We start from the raw sequence: 23124 nt of genomic DNA on the forward strand, positions 1-23124 counted from the left end.
ACCCTGCTGTGCGGAGTTGGGCCCGCACCACACTTAATCAAATAAAAATGGAAAATTCTCATAGCAAAAAAACACCAGTCATAACTCAGACGCCTCACAGAGTCGTGTGTGGGAGGGGGGGCAGCAGCTCTGATTCTGAGGCTATAAATCACTGTGGCAGGGGGACGGTCGGCTGTTTCTCAGAGAGGGACTGACGACAAAGCTTTACTTCAACACCAGAAACACACAAACACGCACACACACATGTATATTTAAATCTAAAAATCCGTCCACACACACACACAACAAACTGGACCCGGTATAGCTGCTAGGAGTGAGTGACTTAGTAGTAGTCACCGGTGCAAAATCACATGACCGGTGATCTGAAGGAGGAGAAGTCATCACCTCCTTCGATGTCTACAGTCGAACGGGGGAAACATCGAGAGTCGGGAAGGAGGCACAGTGTTGCCAAGGAGGCTCAGAGTTGCCGAGGAGACTTAGTGTTGCCAAGGAGGCTCAGGGTTGCCGAGGAGACTCAGTGTTACCAAGGAGGCTCAGGGTTGCCGAGGAAACTCAGTGTTGCAGAGAAGGCTCAGTGTTGCTGAGGAGGCTCAGGGTTGCCGAGGAGGCTCAGGGTTGCCGAGGAGACTCAGTGTTGCCAAGGAGGCTCAGGGTTGCCGAGGAGACTCAGTGTTGCCAAGGAGGCTCAGGGTTGCCGAGGAGACTCAGTGTTGCAGAGGAGGCTCAGTGTTGCTGAGGAGGCTCAGGGTTTCCGAGGAGGCACCTTGTTGCAGAGGAGGCACACCCAAGCTCAGCAAACTCTACCAGGTGTTTTCACCTCTGCAGATGCATGCGGTCACTTTACTTCACTTCAAAAGTATCCACAGACTTGGTATGTTTTTTGTTCCAGGCCTTTAAAGCAGTAAAATCAGGAAAAGTTTGATCTGCGTAGAAGGAGCGTTGGTTCCAACGTCGGCACGGTAACGGGCGCAAAGGTGGACCAGAACACGTCAATGGTTAACTTAGGGAACAATGTTTGATTGATCTCAGCTATTAAGTAAGTAAGTAAGTAAGTATAGAGGTAAAGGTATTAAAAAGCTTGTCTCGAGCATGAAAAAGGGTTCAAACCTAAATAAAAATGTGTTAATTTACAAGCCCAAATATTTTAGCTTTCCTGTTAATTAGAGGTATTAAAATTAAACCTATGTAAATATGCCTATATCTCCATATAATGTTAAAGATGGTTTTAACATATAATCCATTATAATCCCAAATCCGTTAATTCTTTGTTCGATTTCTAATACGTTGTTCTTATTACATGTGACATCACTTATTTCAAGAACCACCAACAATGAAACATTTCATTAGGCATCGTTGGTAAATTAAATCAACTTCTGTGGAATGCAATGCTACATATTTTAAGCGTATTGGATTCTCCACGCAGCATAAACCCATCAACCTCTATGGAACCATCAGGACGTCCCAGAGGGCCCCGGCAGCTAAAAGAAGTCCCCAGACAGACAATAGAGAGCCTCTGCTCATAATCCAGCGCCGATGCCGACTTCCTGCCTACTTCCTGTTGTAACCCTCACAGGAAGGAAGTGAGGGTCTGTTCTTACTGCGAGGGCCATTGTGAGTCTTCCTCTACGAGTTCCCGTCCTGGACAATGGGACAGTCCTGGACTCCAGAAGGACCGTTCGGGTCCATCTGTCTCACCTACAGAGTTCGTTTTACTCCGTCTCAAAAACATACTAGGAAAAGCACGTGGGTGTTGTTTACAAAAGGTCAAAAATAAGTCCGAGAGCCAGGACTCTAAATTTAAGAGGGATCCAAAAGAAAAACAGATTTCACAGCTGAACGTGATGAACGGCACTCTTCTTCATGTTTGTTCACGAACGCAGAAAAAAAGAAAACAGACCAACGATTTGACTTTGTTCATGTGTGCAAAAGATTTCCAACTTATCTTGACGCTTTTCTTCATTGCTGCGTGTACGCGCTCACAGAAAATAACAAAAAAACACCAGTCCTAATGCACAAAAGCCAAACCACAGGTTCAAATTGAGTTAAGAACTTAAGATGAGTAAAGCTAAATTAACCTTTTTACCCCCCCCCCCCCCCCCCCCCCCCGAGCTGTGTCTGAAAAAATATGAATGTAAATGAACCGACATCTTTATTACTCTTTATTCTCATTATTCATTTAAGTAATATCGACAAGGATATCAAATACGTTTAAAGAAATGAAACACTGGTCGTTTCTTTCTTTTTCAGGCCGCTACGTCAACTGTGCTGCAGAGGCCGATATTAATAAATAATGCACGTCGGCTTATTTCATTCTTCTCCGCCATTCCGCCGTCCCTCTGACGTGCAGAGAAAGTGCTACGAACGAGTGAACAATATTCAGACCAGATGTGAGCGAGATCTCCGCGGTACGGTCGAGTTCAAACCGAGGAACGCCGTTTCTTCTTCGCGATGAGATCAGACTCCAGAAGCAGGACCCCGTCACAAGAATTCTTCACAAAAGAAAAGAAAAACAACAACAACATCCCCCAAAACATTTACCGACCTGTATCCACTCCCTGACGGTGTCATCTGAGGGCGTCCAGCCGTTCTCCTGGTAGTTGAGACGCGAGCGTTCGGGGGACCAGTTGGAGTTGTACTGGGACGAGGCGCTGATCTGCTCCGAGGAAATTTCCCCCGACTCCATGCCCAGCGGCTCCATGCAAGCAAAGTCTGGCAAAGACAGGAGAACTCCATTAACAAGAGCTCAACAAGAGTTTAAAAAGATTATAATTTTATGACTTTTTACAAAGCAATAGCTTCTGACCTGGAAAGATGGGGAAAAAAAGAAGCATTTTAATCCATTTTATTGTATTTATTTTTGGACGAATTCGCTGGTTGTTGGGTTTTTTTGGTCGAGTTTCGTCATGTTATTTTGCTAATTGAGCGGTTTGCTAAGAGAAATTAAGCTAATCTCCGTTTGGTATAGAGATAAATCTGAATTCAGAAGGTTGTATTTTTCTGCTTAATAAGGAGAAGAGGTGGGAAAGGGGCTTCACTCTACGTGTATGTATTTGTAGCTGAAAACCCACTGGTAATGTGTCACCAAATTACATTTTAATCTCAAAGAAACAATGTGGTTTTGTTGCAGGAAAGGCCACGATGGGCTTGCATGATACAATAATAACAATAAATGTATGTAACCAGCTGAAAGTCAGCACTTTAACCTCATGGTAATTGTTTCAAATCCAATGTGCCGAAGTAAAGAGTCAATATAACAAAAGAATTGTCCAATTAATTTAGCTAATATTCCCATCAAGAATAACTTTACAGCTAAACTCACAGCTTTTCTCAAACCACTCATAATACTGCAGTACACCATTATATTCATAATCCAGTTCTCTCATGAAGACCATGAATTATTTAAACCGCAAAAAATATAAAAAAAACAGTGAAAAAAACCATCACAGCTGCTGTTCAGCCTGTTCAGAAAATAGAAAATTAAAAATCATTTAAAAAGAATATGAAAAAGAATAAAAGTAGCAAATCTTCACAACAGAAAATCTACTCGCCGAAAAAACAAATTGTTGTGAATTAATTTCCCGTGGATCGACGACTCTTTTCAGCTTCGGCATAATGTTTTTATTCCGTGTGTTTATGCACACACACAGACACAGACACACACACACACACACACACACTGACAATACACAGGAACCCACACAGGCGCTATGATGTCATGTGTGGATTTCAGCTCTTGACTTAGAGGATTCTCATTCCTCTCAAAGACTAAAAGACGACGCACTCCTTTGGGGCGACGAAGTGGTTTCGAACACGCAGCGTTTGGACAAAACTCAAGCTACAAGTCAGTGTCTCTGCGTCCACTCTGTCACAGCAGTGGGGGGTGTGGGGGGGGGAGAGGAAACGTAAGTATTTATGTGTGTGTGGGAGGCCTGTCTGGAGACACAAGGTCTGCCAGACGGACACAAACACACTTACATCGTTCCAAGTTCCACAAATAAACTAAGGAGAGAGAGCTTTTCTCGCGGCATCACCAAAATGACCACAGAGAAACTCAATAGTCTTTATTTGTTATCTCCAGAAATGTCCAGGCCCCAAATATCATCCAGTTCAGAGCTTCCTCCCTTCTCCTGCCGGAAGAATGCTCAGAAACCCCTGAATACAAGCCAGCCGACGCTTCACTCTATCACTAACTTATCTCACTTTTCTGGGGGTTTTCACACCTTTAAAAAAAAAAAAAAAAAAAGTCTTTGGCTCCTTTCTTATTTCAATTCGTGAGAGAACCTTCATGTCTCTCTCACAGTCCCTCCACCTCTCCATCCCCAAAAAGAAAGAAAGGATGTAAAATGAGCCCCCCCAGACACCCATCGTAAAAAAGCTGATCAAAGGACCGGCTGGAGGTAATTTCTGAAGGTGATGGCCGGCACAAAGACAACCGTGGATTCACTGCCTGGCGTCAAGAGTTTGAACCTTTAGAGCTCGGGTATTCAGCTAATGTTCAGCAAGGTCCAGTTCGAGAAGATGTCCTCATGCAAAGGTCCGGAACATCCCAGTAATGTCTAACTTGCGCTACATGATTCAGTCCCATATGTATTGAAGTAGCCGAGCAGTTCTTTCAACGTCTGTATGTCGACTGTCAAATCAAATAAATAAATAATATTTATTATCATTATTCCAATTTAACTGGATGAATTCTAAATACTTAACGGATTTAAAATGGGGAAAAAATGGAAAGAAATTACAGAAAGGTTTTGAAAACTTAATTTGACCAAAATACATTTAACTTAATTGTGTTTGCCCTGTAGCTTCAAATACAGTTTGTTCAGGTGTCTAGTGAAGTCAACCAAAAACGCCACAATATTATATATATATATATATATATATATATATATATATATATATAGTGAAATGTGTGTGCAGGGTCTAAATCTGTTATTAAAACCACTTGTTTCAGCTCTATTCTCTCTGTTGACATTATTGTTGGACAGTGAATGAGTGGATTAGGATTCTGATCATTTTGGGCTCTTAGATCATTTATTTTTCTGTTCCTTCATTTCGGTTGTGAGTCGGTGCGTTTGTGCCTTGTCTCCTTCTCATTTGCCGCTTTTAATGATCGTCACGTTCTCTGAACACATGAGACATATTTTGAACTTCCTTTGGGAATTATGAACATAGAATAATCTGTTAAAGACTGTCCACATTTCTCTTGTTGGAGAACAACATGTGACATAACTTCTCTCACTCGTTCTGTTCCGACTGTTCGGCCTCTCCTCCTCCTCCAGTAGTCTCTCCAGTCTGTGTATATCTCACTTGAGCTGCGATGCTTACCAGAATACACATATTTGATTGGCCGATAGCATCACGTGATGTGATTAACAACGTGTGTAATTAATCAGTGTGTTTTTGGACCGCTGAACGAGTGCCGGAAAAGCTGGAAAAGCTCTATCAACATTTTATTATTATCAATTATGAATCAGTTATAGGTCCAGGGTCCAGATACAACGGCGTCTGGTCCTCCTGTTAGTGACCCCTGCTTTAGAGGTCAGATCCTGCTTGAATGGAAGTACCCTGAATTTTTATATTTACATGTAGCTTTTTGCATTGATGTAAAAATCCAGGTTGTTTATAGCGGTGCTTACCAACCTTTTTTTTCAACACTATTATAAACAATACTATTGTCATAAAATTGAACTAGTACTCAAAGTAGCCACAAACAACTGTTCAACTCCCCCCTCAACGTTTCCAAGCCAAGTGGATCAAATATAACAGAATGGAGTTTGCTAAAAACATATTTTTAGGAAGAAAAACTTGTTCCATGTTTAGATTATGAAAAGGACAATGAATTACAGATATTTGTTTCTGGCTTAAAGTGTGAGGATTAGGTGTTAAGTTTAATTTTTGTGTGCCAGAAACCAACACAGCTGTTTGTCTCTGGTGGTTCACGCTTCCTCGTTCCTTCTGGCTACTAGCATTAGCATTAGCAACATGGCTACCGCTAGCAGCCGGAGCTGCTGTCCAAAAAGCAAACAGCGGGAAGAATCACATTTGAACTCGAAAAAGAAGACGTTTTTTGCCACTTTCATTTTACCAGGGACAGATTTGCTTATAAGTTACAACGAAAAATGTGTCTTTTGTCTCTTTAATTAATTTTGCATTTGTAGGCTTACGACCGCTCTTTTCAACCATTTAACCCGGACTTCCAATGTGTGGAAAAGGGGGCAGTCCACACGTAGTCCCGTGGTTGAAAGGACAATGTAAAATGGTGTGGCGAGAAGCTTTAATTCAATCTGCTGAGCTCTGTAGGCAAAGTAATTGAGTGTGTGTGCGTGTGTGTGTGTGTGTGTGTGTGTGTGTGTTACTTAAGCTAAGACAATTAGAGCTTTGTTTAACACCAGTGCTGCTCCCAGCCATCCCAGTTAAGACTAGAGGGGCGGATTTATCTCTCACACAGACACACATACAGCCACATTTGGATAAATATAGAGGACATCGATGCAACTTGTCATTACATAGGTCAGCATGAACGGCGGCCATCACACGCACACACAGACACATGCGAGGCAAACAACCCAACAACCCAACATTCCACACATGTTCTGCCCTCTGGTGAAATGTCTTCATAGATGTGTGATTCAGAAACATTATCCAGGTCAATGCATTGTGTTGTGATTGAATGATGTGGTATCAAATATCTCAAATATATGTCTTAAAGCTACAGTACTCTGCTCCTGACCTGGAACCACGAAGATAAGGACTTAGGACACAGCATCTCTGTCATTATGAGCATTTAAACTCACATTTGCTCTTTTCTATTAAACTGGCTGCTCTCCTGCAGTGAATAGAGCAGTTTTTAAAGCCTGGGTACGTTGTCTGTCATACATTTATTGCCGTTGAACTCAATGAGACTTTTGACATTTTACACAAGGAAAATAAATAATTAAAACCGGCTTCGCTGAATGTGAATGGGATAGCCGTGACGCGAACACAGTCGACTGACTTTTAAGTCATTAATTATCAATTTGGAGCAGTAAAATGTGGAATTCTCTTCTCCCCAAAGAGCCACCGTGGGACCTTACGTAAACTCACCTCTCTACTCGCACTCGCATTCCTAAACAGGGGTGACTGCAGGGGTCGAGGTTTACGGCATATCTGAACTCTCCACAGGGCCGACTCGCTCTTTTTAAAGAACGCGTGGACACGAACGCAGCAAAGAGCTCCATCTAGAAAAGAGCGTGAGAAACTCCTCCAACATCCTGGTGTGTGAAATCGGCCTAAATCATTGTTCAACGGGAGACGGTAGAAGTGGGTCAAAACTGATGGAAATATAAGCTTTTAAAAAAAAAAAAATGATTAAAGGTTAAAGCTATAAAACAGGATTAAACTTATTGACTTTGTCCGGATTCCGATCCTGAGTCCGGACACCAGATGGTTACTCGATTACGTCATCAATTACAGGAAAAATATTGACATACGATCGATTACCGTTCTTTTTTTTCCTATATTTTCTTACATTTGTTGGACGGGGATGGGCAGAAACCCGACACCCAGTGTCAGCCAGCAAACATGTTTCAACATAGTTCGGAGCCGTGGTCTCCAACCTGAGGTTCAGGACCCCCCACAGGGGTCTAAAGTTACGTTTCGGTGCTTGTGAGGTGATAAAGCCTAAAAGTATTAATTTATTAACTGTGTCAAGGGGCAGGCAGATATAAATAAACTGCAACCAAATGCAACAAGAACTAAGAGGACTCTAAATCATTGAGACTAAATATATAATTGTTTCAGTCATTTGTGAGGTATTACTTATTTATTCAGTTTTTTATGATGGTAAATGTAACATCTGTTTTGTTTTTTTAAAACAAGCTATGTGCAGATGTCACCTTGGAGATTGTGACGCTGCCTTTTCATTATTTATATATTGGCATTTTACGGTTGAAAAGATCCATCAAAAAACCGAATTAATGTATTATTTATGGTATATTGATGTTGGGACATCACGTCTATTTCTTCCCCTGAAACCACAAAGGCTACAAAGAAGAAGTCGCATTCATTCTTTACCGCGCGTATTAAAACCCTGACGGAGAAATGATCTGCTTGCTTTGCCTGTGACGCGGAGGTCAGATGGTCAACGGTCACATACAGACCAGCGCCTGTAGCTCCTTGATAAAGGATACTGTACAAGACAAATTAGACACATCCAGGAAATGAACCCTGGTTCTTCGGAATGCCAGATCACATGTCTACCCTCCACATCGCTCCAGCTGCTCACCCTCGTCTTCGTGTCCCGGGGGGAGGTTCCTCTCACGGATGGTGTAGTTGGCGGAGAATCCCTCTCTGGCGATGGCGTTGTCGGTGGTGATGGTCATGGACAGGATGCCGGTGTAGGAGACCACACGGCCCGGGGACGTCTGGCCACAGTACCGGCCAATGTGTGGACCCACTGAGGGAGGAGGAGGAGGAGGAGGAGGAGGAGGAGGAGGAGGGATGGGGAGAGGATTCAAGTGGAAAGGAAGGTAGAAAATCAGGGTGGAGAAGGGTAAGATAAGAGAAAAGGGAGAGGAAGAGGAGGAGGAGGAGAGACCAGAAGAAAAAAGGAGAATGTCAGTGTCATCGCTCATCAACTGCAGAGTGCTTTTATTATTCACTCTGTCCATTTTTCTGCCCTCATCAACAACAACAAAAGGTTCAGAGTCAGTTTGTTGAATCTGCTGTGTCGGTGAGAGTCCTCCGACAAACCCAATGAGCAGCTGATCTCCTGTCAGCTTCAATCTCTCACCTCTCCTGAGCGACGTGACGCCATGGAGACAGGAATAAAGGTGCGATAGCAGAAACACTCGTCTCCGCCACGTATCGCATCGGCACTCATTATCCTGACACTATATATATATATATATATAAACTGGAGGTATGAAATCACGCAGGTGCAGGGAGGAGTAACTCTTTGCTCTCGCGTGTTAAACCTGTAGGTTTTATCCTCCTGTTAAGCTCTCTCGTTTCAATCCAGTGGCCAGAGAGAAAACGTTGGTAAAACGGTGTGAAGCGATTGGTTAGGTTTAGGCAATAAAATACTTGGTTTTAAAGCCCCATCATGTTTTTTTTTGTTAAAACAACGTAAATATCACGAGCAAACGTCTTTAGGTGTTTTAAAGTGTAAAAATGCAAAGTCATGAATTCTTTTTGGTTTCATACGGGACATGAACAGCGGTCTCCCGGGTTAAAGTCCAGAGTTCCTTTCTCTCAGGTATTTACAGAATCCCCCAAACAAACAAGTATTGCTTCATTGTACACGTCGGTGATTTCACAATCCTTTTCTAGGAAATTTCTTAAAAGGACTATGTAATTAGGTACTAATTATAGAGGGGATAAGTGTGTACTTTCACTGAAAGCCTCCATTTAAACCAAAATGAATGTTCATTTTATTATAGAAACTGTTATGTTGAATGGTTCGCCGGCCTGGAGACAACTCACAGGAATGCACAGTGGACCTGCTTGCGATGACTTACATTAAAACAACCAAATGTCTTTAAAACATTTGTATTAATTATTAGTGTACCAAATTAAAAGAGCTTTCTCTGTTCTCCCTATAAGTACCAAATCACGCCGTTTTTTGGAAATTATGGATCAGTAAAACAAAACAAAAAATAATCCATCATTGCAGCTGCACAATAAAAGACGATTTTTAAATTTTTTTTTTTACTAATTTCCAAGACGGTGGTGACAGCTCCTTTTTCTTACTAATGGAATAATGGAAGATAATATTGATACAGATCAAAAAGAGACAATTATTATCATTTAAAATGTTACATCCTGTTAGTTGTCCAGGGGCGAAAATATTCTTTGGACAGACTTACCGTTTTCTTCGGAGGACTTCTGGGGTTTTATCTCTCAGGAAAAGAGATGCTGAGCTCTGTGACTAAAATGCAACACGAGACGCACAAACCGGGGCTACCCTCCACCGTAAACAACATCATTTTCTTATATTCTTATACGCGGCGCACAGCGACAGACCGCCTCATGTCTGTCATTTCATTCGTGTTCCTTCTTATCTGTGAGAAACAAAGCCGTGCTTGTGGTGCCTCCTGTTTCCTGGAGATACTTTATCTGCAGCCTCTCGAGGACTCCAGGAGGGAACATTCAGTTCAGAGTGAAGTCATACGTGTTGCACAAATTATACTTTTCCAAGCAATTTGAGGCAAAATAAGCAACATTGGAATGCTGAGTTTTGAGTAATTTGGTGGATTATGTTTTATCAGTGACAGTTTTAAAACAGGTGGTTGTAATCTGTGATGGATTACGTTATGAAATATTCCAGCCTTATCGATTGCGGTGTGAACTCATCTCGCTGTTGTCAATGCAATCAGCTATAACATGGAAAAATCCCTTCAAGCAATATGGCTGCATTTACATTCATCTAGGAAATGGTCATATCAAAAATTATATTCCATTTCCAGGATTTCAGAAAAATAAACAATTCGTACGTTTGAGTGTTAAGATTTAAAGCTTTCTCGAAGGTTCTTTCTAAAAGCTTGAGAAAACAAAATGTGTTTGGTTCACTTAATGTGTTTTTGCGGAGCTTTAAACCCCCGAAAGCGCCCGGGAAACCAAACCAGGGAATCAAATTTTTGTATTTCTATTTAGGATATTTATAAGGTTCTTCCTTTACCATTGTAATGATAATTTTTTTGGCATACATATCTGTAAAAAAAAACATGGATAAATAAAATTATTAAATAATTATTCTGAGGAAAAAAAATAAAAATATATATTTATATATTGAGCCCTGTTTGTCTGATTAAATTCCACCAGAACAAAATCCCTTTGAAGAACATAATTACAGCTCTCAAAGAACAAGAAAAACAACAGCAGCAGTGCATGATGGGAATGTTTGGTTGTTCGTGTTAAACATCGCGACGGCGTTTGATGGGATGAAGAATACATCCTGGTCTTCACCCCGCTTTGTTATCTGTGCCGACACACACACACACTCACTCACTCAGCTTACACAGGAATACGCCGCTTTGTGGCATTGTGCACACACACACACACACACACACACACACACACACACGTTGATGCAAACAGGCACCTGAATGCACAAACACACACAGAGATCGTTGGCCGGGGAGGAGGGGGGGGGGGGACAAGCCCTGGCATGCTATGTATGCTGGCACGGCTTTAAAGTGTGTGTCACTGTCTGTATACCTGTGCCAGTCTTTGTGTCCATCGTGTTCCCATGCCAGTCTCCTCCCTGGCAATATAATCAGGCGACGCTTTGGGCAACAGCAGCGAGTATTGTGGGCATCCCTGGCAGTCCGCTCAGGCCCCGTCCACGGTATGTCGCTCTCTGCATTATCCGGCACACTGTACGGCTAATTAGACGACAATGGGAGCTCCGAGAAAGAAACGTGAACAGAGGGAAGAGCAGGATGTTCGTTTTGCAGAGAGCGGATTCTCTTTCTCCAAAATGTGGTCGGTGAGGGAACAATGAGCAAGCTGTGAGGAAGTCTGTGTCAGTAGATCCGCCCTCCATGTGTGCACAGGAGGACACGGGAGTCTCGCGTTAAAAAACACTGCCGAGTGACAACTTTATTAATATTATATTCAATAATGAGAATTATCCACGGTTAGTTTAAAGCTGCAGCTGGAATCTTTATTGAAAATAACTTTTTTTTGGTCCATATTTGCTCGAACTGTCACCGTTTCCCGACAGCAGTGCATGAAACACATGCGCCTAATGGCATTGGCAAGATTTTCTCAAAGAAGAACAAACAATCAGAGCCGAGGAATTCACTTTATTAAGTCGTTGTTGTACTTTCACGTCCTTTTGAAAGAAAGAGGATTTCTCCAAAAAGGTAATTACAAAAACAAGAACTTCGAAGGCTCCTACATTTCAGCATAACATCTATCCAAAAAGTGCAAATGCCTCCTGTTGTTGCTGATATATGCACCAAAACGCGCCGTGTCCGGAAAAATAAGAACAAGTGGAAGTGCAAACCCCTCCCTCACTTCAGCCCACATCTTCCTATCGTCTGTGTCTATTCATTTTTTTACGCCTTCTCTTCCCTCGCTCGCTTCCATCACTCAATCCGAGTCCGCCCCCCCCCCCCCGCCCCGCCCACCTGCGGGGAAAGCCATCCATCCTTTGTTCTCCTCCCTCCCTCCTCCTCCCCTTCACCTCCACACGTCTCTGTCTGTTTTCTGTCGACATCTGCCGTGGGAAAGCCGTCCTGGAGTGACTCTCATCCGTCCCTTCTTCTCGACTTGCCGCTCCACGGCTCCGCGTATCTACCCTCTGAGTCCACATCCCATTATCCCGGTTCTCATACATGCGGAGAAGCAGGTCTCGTTGCTTCACCCTCAGTTCTCTCACCTCCATCTGATCTCACTGCTCTATCTTGGAAATGCATTCGGTCTTATTATCATATTACACAAAAGAAACAGGGGGAAAAGAGTTCGTAAAAAGGCTTCAGAAATAAAAACGAAGGGGGCGAAAATACCCCTGTTGCGTTCTTGTGTGGCTTGTTTTGAACTGCTTTCATTTTGTTTTTTACATCGGCCATTAGAAAGCTTTTCTCAAACACAGTCTGGGGCTTCAACAAAAAGGTCTTGGTAGTTCAGAATGAGAGCTGCTTGTTTCTTTTTCATCGTGTGTTCCACAACAACCATCCCGCAGATGGACGTTTAAGTCGGTAAAACAAGTGAAAACGTGAACAATTTCAAGTAGTATCGACACTTATTTGGGTGCAAGTTGACTCCAGCGTTGTTCTCATCTCCATTCGAGACTTAAACCAGAAATGTATCCTTTATTAATAAGCTCTAGGCCTCGTTTCAGCTTCTCAGACTTCAACCAACATGTACTCATGTTCTCTCTCTCTCTCTCTCTCTCTCTCTCTCTCTCTCTCTCTCTCTCTCTCTCTCTCTCTCTCTCTCTCTCTCTCTCCCTCCTCACCTGCGGGGAAGCCGTCCCAGATCTCCAGCCAGTCGTATCGGCAGAGGGCGCCCGGCGGCGGCGTGGTGTCCGGCTCCATGTCGAAGCTGTCGAACTCCACCACGATCTCGGACATCTTGGGGGCGAAGATCATGAAGGTGCAGTCCAGGTTGTTGGGGTACTTCTCGGGGAAGCCCGGCGTCTTCACGACGCCTCTGGGAGCCGTGAAGTTGCGGGAACATTCTGGACCTGCAGAGGAGGACAAAAAGAGACGCTGGTGTCAAAAAAAGGTGTTGAAATCTTGAAAATCAATTATGTAAATTCATGTAAAGTTCATTGGAAACCATTGTTGTTTCACTGCTTTTGAGAAGAAATATGAAAACAACAAAGAAGAGGCCAACTCGCCCCCTTTGATACCACAAAGATTTCTTTAAATCCCGTCACATTTCAGTCCCTGTGGCCTCGTTGTTCTCTTTGGAAAAGTAAAGAGAACTCCAAAATGTCTTTTGTGCAGTTTAATGTTGAGTTATAATGCTATAAATCATGAAAAAAATAAAATAAAAGTTTAATTTATTTACATTTATTTTTAAGTATTGGAAGAAAATGTTGAATAAAGGGATTTGGGTGAAATGTCATTATTTATTTCATAGGCTTAGATCTGATGGAAACGACGCGTTCAAGGAATGTCAATCATTTCTGTTTTTACAGCTTCGGGGGGGGGGGTTCTCATTGACAGTCCCAGACACTGAGAGGCTGTGTACAGACAACCAATCATGGTCAACAAACAATGAAACAAACAATACACACACACACACACACACACACACACACACACACACACACACAGACAGACAGACAAATACAACCCTGTTAGCTCATTAGACACATCCAAATGCACACACACGCTGACCTACATAATCATTCAACCACGACCTCAGAATTTGTGAAATAAAGAATCAGTGCTGTTGTATACATTTGTAATATTATCTAGAGTATTTTCTCTGACTCCTTGTAATTAAGACGGATCTTTTAAGAACGCAGAGCCCTTATAATCCACCATATGTTACCGTGACTCCCGATATATAAGAACACGTTTCACTTGCTCATTTACACAAAAGAAAATCCCCCGCAAACATCGTCTCCGCTGTTATCTTGCACCCCCTCGGAGGCCGATGTTTCACTCCTCACACTTTCATTCATGCATTTTGCAACGTAACAAACACCTTCTGGTGATAAAGATCTTCAGCTGTGTCGTGTTTACACATCTCCCCCTTTTTTAAATATCTGCCTCGCCATTGTTGTGTGGGAGCGTGAGCTTGTTGTGCTTCACCATCAACGAGGCATATCGCAGATTCCTGCAAAAATATCCGACATTGAGAGTATATATATATATATATATATATATATATATATATATATATATATTTCTATATATAATTTGATCGCCTTCTCATTCAAATTAATGTTGCGTTTACTTCTTCTCCTTGTTTTTCCCGAAAAGGCACACATTTGTTTATTTATTTCCGTGCATAAATCCGCAACATGCAGTGGGAAGACAGTTTTAAGTTGCCATGCAGCTTGTGATGATGACATACCGTGAAGACAGTTTGGGACCCACGATGTTTCACAGTGAGCATTATTACACAAAAGAGGACTTTCTGCAAATGCCTTGTATCACTTTTTTAATTGCAGTTAGCTGCACGAAACCCTCGTAATTCCCCGTAAGCATCACATGCTCCACTAGATTGTAAGATGATGAAATAAAGCCTCCGCTAAGCAGAAACATGTGACACCAAGTGTCTCCTGATAAAAGTGCAAACGGAGCGGCGGATGTTGCGTCATCGTCGTTCCTTTTGTTGCACACGAGGCTGCTTCTCTCCGCGGCCTCGTCCGCGACGCCGTCGGCTGGCATCCGTCAACCGGCGGCTGCCGGGTTCACGCCTCTGTCGTCGTGAAGTGACATGAGCGATGTTACGAAGCGGCGACACGAGGGTGAAAGACGACACGAGGCGCCGACGAGGGTCAAGCATCCCTTGGAGGCCCGAGGTGTGTGGGTGTGTGTGTGTTTGTGTGTGTGTGTGTGTGTGTGTGTCGGGTGCTCTTGTGTTGCCAGGCCAGATGTGACCTGCATGTTATCCGAGCGTGCCTGTAAACATGAATCCTCACACACACACACACACACACACTCCAGTAGACCCCATGCTGTTGACACAGGTGGTGTCGTTAAAAGGGCGACGTGATGAATGATGTGGAAGAGATGAGGCAGGCTTCGATCCTGCTCAGCTGGCACACTTTCCAGACTCTCTGTGAGTGTGTGTGTGTGTGTGTGTGTGTGTGTGTGTGTGTGTGTGCGTGTATGTGTGTCGAATGTGCAGATGGGCTGAGTAAATCTAACAATCCTCATGAGAAATCTCGGCCGCTGTATGTCTATCAAGGTCAGAAATGTCTGTGATTCCGAGGGAATAATTCCCTAGAACGTTCATAGAGGAACATACAAAAATAATATTACAGCTGGAAATACCTTTTGCAACTTCTGTTTCCCTCGTGTCAAAGTCAGATGTGTTTTTGGTTCGATGCTGGAAAATGAGGTCTGTGGTTAACACAAGCGGAGAGGATTTTTTTTGTTATCGTTTTGTTCCGGGATAGGAAATACGTAAAAGTAAATACCCGTCTCGTGAATCTTTTAATCTTTGAAGTGATTCAGGCGGTTATAAAGAAGTGGCGAAATGAGAATATGAAACGTCATCGTGCCGACTCGTCTCATTGTGTGTACTCGCGCTCTTGTGACTCACGAGTTCCTTTTATAGCTTTTCTTTACTTCCAGGCAGTGGTGGCCAACGCTTCTTCTGGAGCGGGCTTTCAGCCAATAGGAACGCCCTCCCTCTGAAATGACCTCTGATTGGCTGCTAGATTCAAACGAGTCCGTGACGTCAGACACATTTGTTATGAAATCCTAGCAGCAATAATTTTAAATAATTTGATAATGTGAAAGAAAAAAAAAAACGGACAGAGGAAAAACCAGTCTCGCTGTTTACATGTGACAAAGTTGGACCCCCCCCCAAGCACACAAAGCCAAATGTGAAACATTTGAACGTCTTTGTTCAAAGATGCTGCATCTATTGTGTGTTTATCGCGTACACTTCCTCACTTTCAACACATTGCTCTCATCTCTCATTCCCCGTCCATCCATCTTTTTCCAGAATAACGAGGGTTTCGTGCAGCTAACTGCAATGTCAACATCTTTTTCCATCCCCCCCCACACACCACCCCGTCGACTAAACCCGCTGAGAAATGAGTGTGTAACCTGCAATAAAACGAGACGAGTCGGTGCAGATATGGTTCCAGGTCGCTGAAGAAGGGCTCACTTGGCCATCATTTCTGAATGATATGTGTTCTGTGGTCAGCGGAGGGTGGAGTAATGGTTAAGGTTACGAGAGCCCGATGTGCCAGAGCTCCACAACCCCGATGCTCGTTAAATCCAGAGATTTATCCACGACCTGCGAACGCCATCTCTGAGGCCAGACGGGGCTTGTCGTCTAGGGTTACGGCCTCTCGTGGTTGTGTTTTTTGGGGGTAATGACAGACTAGGAGGAGCGAGACGGAGGGAGGAGAGGTGAAGAGCGAGGGATGAGCGACGCCACAGACAGACACAGAGATACACAAAAGGTCTGTACCTCTCCTCCCCAATTGTGTGAATGCTGAAGAATGTAATTCCTATTATTTCTATCTTAATTAAACTTGATTTGCATAAAGACAGTCGTGATATATTCCTGATATTGACTCTGATAAGACGTAAAAAGTCGATCCAGCAGACGGTTACTTACAGTCCTCGAAATACAGAGGACACGATGCCAGTGTCCTCAGTGGTAACCATGGTTACACGAGACCATACAACTCATATAATGTTGTCACAATTTACCCAATTTGTTTTATTAAATATCTAGAGAGAGAGAGAGAGAGAGAGAAAGAGAAACATTTTGATATGCTGCTCTGGCTGTAATGGATTTTAAATGTGGCGAGAAAGAGGTAACATGGCAGGAGAGTACCTGAGTGAGGACAAGAGCTGTTTCTAACTTGTTAGAGGGGAGAGGACCCATATTGAGGCCAACACACATACACACACACACACACACACACACAGACACACACACACACACACGAGCTGTCCTAGTTTCGAACCCCCTCTTCTGTGCCAGAGCATCCATCTCATCTGCGGGTCACCCCTGTTGCCTCCAAGGACAAACAGCCCATTAGCTAAATGAGCCTCGGGTCCCGTGCACCTGTCTTTTGCACACACAAACGCACGAACGCACGCATGCACGGACACACGCACGCACAATGGAAACCAGATAAACACACTGGATTACCAAAAAACTGACCGATGGCTACAGGCACATAGCAACACGAGACAAACAAAAGACATGGAAAGATAACCTGTGATAACACACATAAAGGGTCGATGAAGCAACACATGCACACACACATGCACACACACACACACACACACACAGAAAATTCCCAGCTGGTCCTGAAGCGTCCGTCCTGCAGCTGAACTGCAGCAGAAAACAAGGAGGAGGCACACGGATCTGACATGCCTCCTTCACTCCTCGTTCATTCCTCCTTCATGCCTCCTTTATGGCTCCTTCACTCCCAGTTCATTCCTCCTTCATGCCTCCTTCATGCCTCCTTCATGCCTCCTTCATACCTCCTTTATACCTCCTTCATACCTCCTTTATACCTCCTTCATGCCTCCTTCATACCTCCTTCATGCCTCATTCATACCTCCTTCATACCTCCTTCATGCCCTCCTCATACCTCCTTCATACCTCCTTCATGCCTCCTTCATACCTCCTTCATGCCTCCTTCATACATCCTTCATGCTTCCTTCATACCTCCTTCATGCCTCCTTTATACCTCATTCATACCTCTTTTGTACCTCATTCATGCCTTGTTAATACCTCCTTCATACCTTGTTCATAACTCCTTCATTCCTCATTCATACCTCCTTCATGCCTCCTTTATGCCTACCTCCTTCATGCCTCCTTTATGCCTACCTCCTTTATACCTCGTTCATGCCTTGTTCATACCTCGTTCATACCTCGTTCATACCTTGTTCATACCTCGTTCATACCTTGTTCATACCTTGTTCATACCTCGTTCATACCTTGTTCATACCTTGTTCATACCTCGTTCATACCTCGTTCATGCCTTGTTCATACATCGTTCATACCTTGTTCATACCTTGTTCATACCTCGTTCATGCCTCGTTCATACCTTGTTCATACCTCGTTCATACCTCGTTTATACCTTGTTCATACCTTGTTCATACCTGGTTCATACCTTGTTCATACCTGGTTCATACCTTGTTCATACCTTGTTCATACATCGTTCATACCTTGTTCATACCTGGTTCATACCTTGTTCATACCTGGTTCATACCTTGTTCAGACCTCGTTCATGCCTCGTTCATACCTTGTTCATACATCGTTCATACCTCGTTCATACCTTGTTCATACCTGGTTCATACCTCGTTCATACCTTGTTCATACCTTGTTCATGCCTTGTTCATACCTTGTTCATACCTTGTTCATACCTGGTTCATACCTTGTTCATACCTTGTTCATGCCTTGTTCATACCTTGTTCATACCTTGTTCATACCTGGTTCATACCTTGTTCATACCTTGTTCATACCTGGTTCATACCTGGTTCATACCTTGTTCATACCTTGTTCATACCTTGTTCATACCTGGTTCATACCTGGTTCATACCTTGTTCATACCTTGTTCATGCCTTGTTCATACCTTGTTCATACCTTGTTCATACCTTGTTCATACCTTGTTCATACCTGGTTCATACCTGGTTCATACCTGGTTCATACCTGGTTCATGCCTCCTTCAGAGGATTTTATTCATCTACTGCTTCAATACAAGAAAGTCAAAGCTGCGACCCACTTGGAGCCAAAATGAAATACCTCATCTTTCACGTGGTAAAACGGTCTCGCCACGAGGTCCATGAGTAGGAGTCATGGAGCTTTTGATCAGATCACATGGTCCTCATCAACAGAGTTTTTCCAGGAAAGGTTCCTGAGTTAATTGTTCAGTAAGAACAAAACAACAGCGGACCTCTTCCCCCCCTCTTCCGGCACCACACCCATCTTCAAAAAACAACAAATGCTTCTGTGGTAGTTCCATATGCAGTTCACCCACACACACACACACACACACACACAGAAGTTAATGCGAAGGAAAGGAACTTCCTTATCTCCTTTAGCATAAGGAACACTTGACCAAAGGAAAGGAAATAGTGCCAACCCACAATGAGTGAAATGAAAACCTATAACCTCCTTAGGAGGAACGCTTACTTTAAATGTTCAGGATTAAGTTTTTCGCTCATTTTCTATTCGTTATGAAGAAAGTTATTAATAAAAACAAAAACATAAAAAAACACCCGCCGCCGCCGTCATGGAAGAGCAACACGGTCGTCTTCATGAATGAAAGTCTTTATGAATTCTCCTTCACGTCCGTCTTTGACCTCATGATGTTTTTCATGATGAGGCCAAGGAAAATACACAGGATGTTATATCTTATTTTTTTGGGGACTAATGCTGTTTCCAAAGCAAAAATGACCTTTAACTCTTAAACGGTGCAGCATTTGAAGAATTTGAAGAATTTTTAAATCACAAGGCGCCGGTTGCTTCAAGGGTTTGTTCCCATAAATTACAAAATCAACATTTATCACTTGTCTCTTATCTTGGCAGATAATTTGGGTTTACATTCGTCCGAGTTATTAAGATATATGTGAGAGGAACTGGGAGAACTGCCCCTTTAAATTCCATTCACAGACAGAAAGTGATGGTTCACCACCATCATATCTGCCTATTTCATAAAGAAAAGAAAATAAAGTTGTCTCTTTTTCTGAAATTAAATGGCACGGTGACCCAGACTGCACTATGGATGCACTATGAATCCCCAATGTGGTCATTATATCAGCGATTGGCACTCAAACATAAATCATCACACATCTTTGTGGAAGCCACATTTAAATCTTTAAAATAAAATCCCACCAGGAAAATGTTCAGGACCGACGCTCCTTTCCAAGCTGATACTCTGCTGACCTACTTCTAAAGATGTATTACACTGACTCTCTAAAATCATGTCATTCCACTCCACTTTGCACCCTGAAATTAAAGTCGATACAGGCAGATTTAAAAAGGTACAACAGAAGTGGGGCCACGCTTTGTAGTGCAGAGCCCGGAGGAGCTGCTAACACATGCCTTTCCATGTTTCATCTTACAATACTTTCAACACTAGACCTCTCGGGAATATCTATTCCTGGATCCTGGGATTCTGTGAATGGTTATTGCCCTCAGGGGTGCAAACAACAAACAAAAAAAAAGAAGAAATGGAGAGGAGGAACCTCACGTAGTCGCAATGGCCCCCCCTTTTTTTTAATCTGATTTATTTATCCAGCCCTCATTGGTGGAAACTGAAGTGGCCACAGGAGATTCGCCGCTTGGCAGACGCTCAAGTGGACCCGGGAGAGACGAGCAAATACCAATGTAGGACACGGGAGCAAAGTTTCCTTCCTCCACAGGCCCGTGTTATTGTAGCCCTGTTCTGCTTTGCATCCTGCCCCAGCTGGGACTCCCTGTTCCTCCAACGGCATTCTGGGTCTTTGAGTTTATGTAACTGGCAGGCTTAGGGTGAAAACCTTGGACTTTATACCCTGAAAGGTTATTTTAGGATGCTGGTTTGAGCTCGGGAAGGAAACTGATGTTTTTTTTTTATTGTTGTGTGTGTGAAATTCATGTGGTCTGAATAATTATAGGGTTAAAATAACTACGGTTGTATGGAGTAATGTGCCAACTAAATCGACCTTGACTTCTTTATACTTTCTGGTTAATGATCATGTGGATTACATAAGCTTTGCTCTTTGCAGGTTTAGTCATAATACTTAACGTCCTATATTATTATTGTGTTGGTGGTGGTTGTTTTCATCCCGTACGGAAAAGATTCCCACAGCTTTTGGGAATAATTTGACAGTTTACAACTAATATGACCGTGTTTCTCGCCCCCTCAGACACCTTTTGAGTGATCAGATAACTTGCACAGAAACCAAAACTCTGCAGAATACATGGCACCATATTTCCCTTTAAATCACAGAGGATAGAAATTCCCAAAATATAAGTCTATTTGATTTGTTTTCATCCCCAACTGCTCTCGGGGCATCCTGCCAGCCTCCTGAAACATGGAAACTATGTACCAAAAGAATTCTAATTAACTGCTGATTATTTCTCAGAATAGCAATATGATGCACGCCATTGATCTAAAAAGCTACAGAACAAACCGTTGGAAACCTGGATCATCATATTCAGCGGGAGCGTGTCGAGCAAATGCAGCTCCGCTCCTGCTTTTGAATTGATGCTGCCGTCCGGTGCCATGCAGCACCCAACGAGGGCATTTCAGTGTGTGTGTGTGTGTGTGTGTGTGTGTGTGTGTGTGGGGGGGGGGGGGGGGGGGGGGGGGGGGGGGGGGGGGGGGGGGGGGGGGGGGGTTAAAACGAGACCACGCACGGCAAACACACCTGTCTTGAAGACCTCGTAGCGAACGGAGAATCCCGCCCCGTGCGTCTCGTAGTCAGAGACGAACTTGATGAGGAGCTGGCTGCCGCTGGAGATGATCGGAGACGGTGCGATCTTCCCGCAGAACTTCCCCAACATGGGCGAGAGCTCGTCCCCGCCGTTGTACACCTCCACGTAGTCATACCTGGAGGAGGAGAGAGGAGGTGCAGGTTCAGGCTGGTGCCTAATACAGATGTGCCAATCATTTGGATGAATATGAGCTCATAATTAGTAGTATTATGTTTGCATTAACCTGCCCTGATGGGTTAGTGAGCACTGGCTTTTTGTTCCTCCGTGAGTGTTTTACACGTCTCTGCATGAATGGAATGCACACAGATGTTAAACATCTGGACGATTTTATTTTTAGAGGCGTTCCAGTGATTTTACACAATAAACTTAATGTACTACAAATGTTTAAGGGGAAGCAAAAACATAGTTTATCACCCACTTTGTTAGCGGCGCTTCGTCTTATTTAAGGTGCATTAAATGTCAAAGAGCGAGATCTCTGGATCAGATGGCAACGTGTGAGTGTAACTTGTGTGTGTGTGTCTCCAGATTTGGGCGTTCACATTCAGAAATAATTCCAATTTGTTTCCCACAAGCAAGACATCCAACCGCATACTTTCCTGGTCCACATCTGAAGTAAACATAAATTATCTTGTGTGCATGTTGATGTTTTCTTTCGCTCTTCACACTGATATGAGAGAGAGAGAGAGATAGAGAGAGAGAGAGAGAGAGAGAGAGAGAGAGAGAGAGAGAGATAGAGAGAGAGAGAGAGAGAGAGAGATGCAGCATCTGCGGGCATACTGGATGTTTTAGAGCAGGCGGTTCTCCAGCTATTTCTTGGGAAAAATGTATATCCTTAATAATAATCTAATCAAATTGTATGTATGTAATCCAGGTAATCATTAACCGGGTAGTCTATATAGTCAGCTAGAAGTCACACAGGTTAATCAGTCTAACAAACACAGTTTTTTCCCCCTAAGAGACCCAAAAATCTTTTCCAAAACCCATCTCAGTAGTTTTGTTGCCGAACGCTAACTAAAGAGTTTCCTGTGTTCATTTAAGACTGTAAACATGTAACGAGCGTAAATTTACAAGCGGTGCCGTTGAACTTGAAACAATGAACGTTAATGAGCTATCACACAAAACCCTTTGTTTGAGGATATGTTGCGTGATTATTCCACTTTTATATTATACCGTTTATATTTAGGCCGTCCTGGCTAAAGACTGTAGCATAACAGAGATTTTACATAAAAGCACATGGTCCTGAATATAAATAATATAAGGTTACAGCTGATCGACGTCAGCAGAAACCAGAAACCAGGAGGCAGTCCATGCGATAGGGCCTCGTAAAGAAAAAATGTCCAAATGCTTCAACTCACAACCATCACTCAATGTAATCCCCCCCCCCCCCCCCCCCCCCCCCCCCCCCCTCACAAACACCATAAGTGGTATTTTTCCCTTTGGTGGCTCTGAGCGTATCACATGAAGGCGTTTTTATTTTGCAGTGTAAAAAGGTCAGAGTAAAAACACACGCCGTAAAAATGACACGCAAAAAAGCATGAACGATGTGGCGCC

At 43.2% G+C, this 23124-nt stretch overlaps 1 protein-coding gene across 2 annotated transcripts in view; it reads right to left on the bottom strand.

Annotated features, from left to right (window-relative positions):
- The window catches only part of LOC117746502 (neuropilin-1a-like), a 74614-nt gene that overhangs the window by 30245 nt on the left and 21245 nt on the right, over positions 1 to 23124 (bottom strand). For both annotated transcript variants that reach the window (XM_034555683.1, XM_034555684.1), the window contains exons 3-6: positions 21507 to 21688; positions 12944 to 13171; positions 8264 to 8434; positions 2543 to 2709 (exon numbers count right to left, since the gene is read on the bottom strand). In XM_034555683.1, coding sequence (XP_034411574.1) covers positions 2543 to 2709; positions 8264 to 8434; positions 12944 to 13171; positions 21507 to 21688 — 748 coding nt within the window. The remainder of the gene's footprint in view (positions 1 to 2542; positions 2710 to 8263; positions 8435 to 12943; positions 13172 to 21506; positions 21689 to 23124) is intronic.

The sequence above is a fragment of the Cyclopterus lumpus genome, chromosome 17 (assembly GCF_009769545.1).
Source record: "Cyclopterus lumpus isolate fCycLum1 chromosome 17, fCycLum1.pri, whole genome shotgun sequence".
NCBI classification, from domain to species: Eukaryota; Metazoa; Chordata; class Actinopteri; order Perciformes; family Cyclopteridae; genus Cyclopterus; species Cyclopterus lumpus.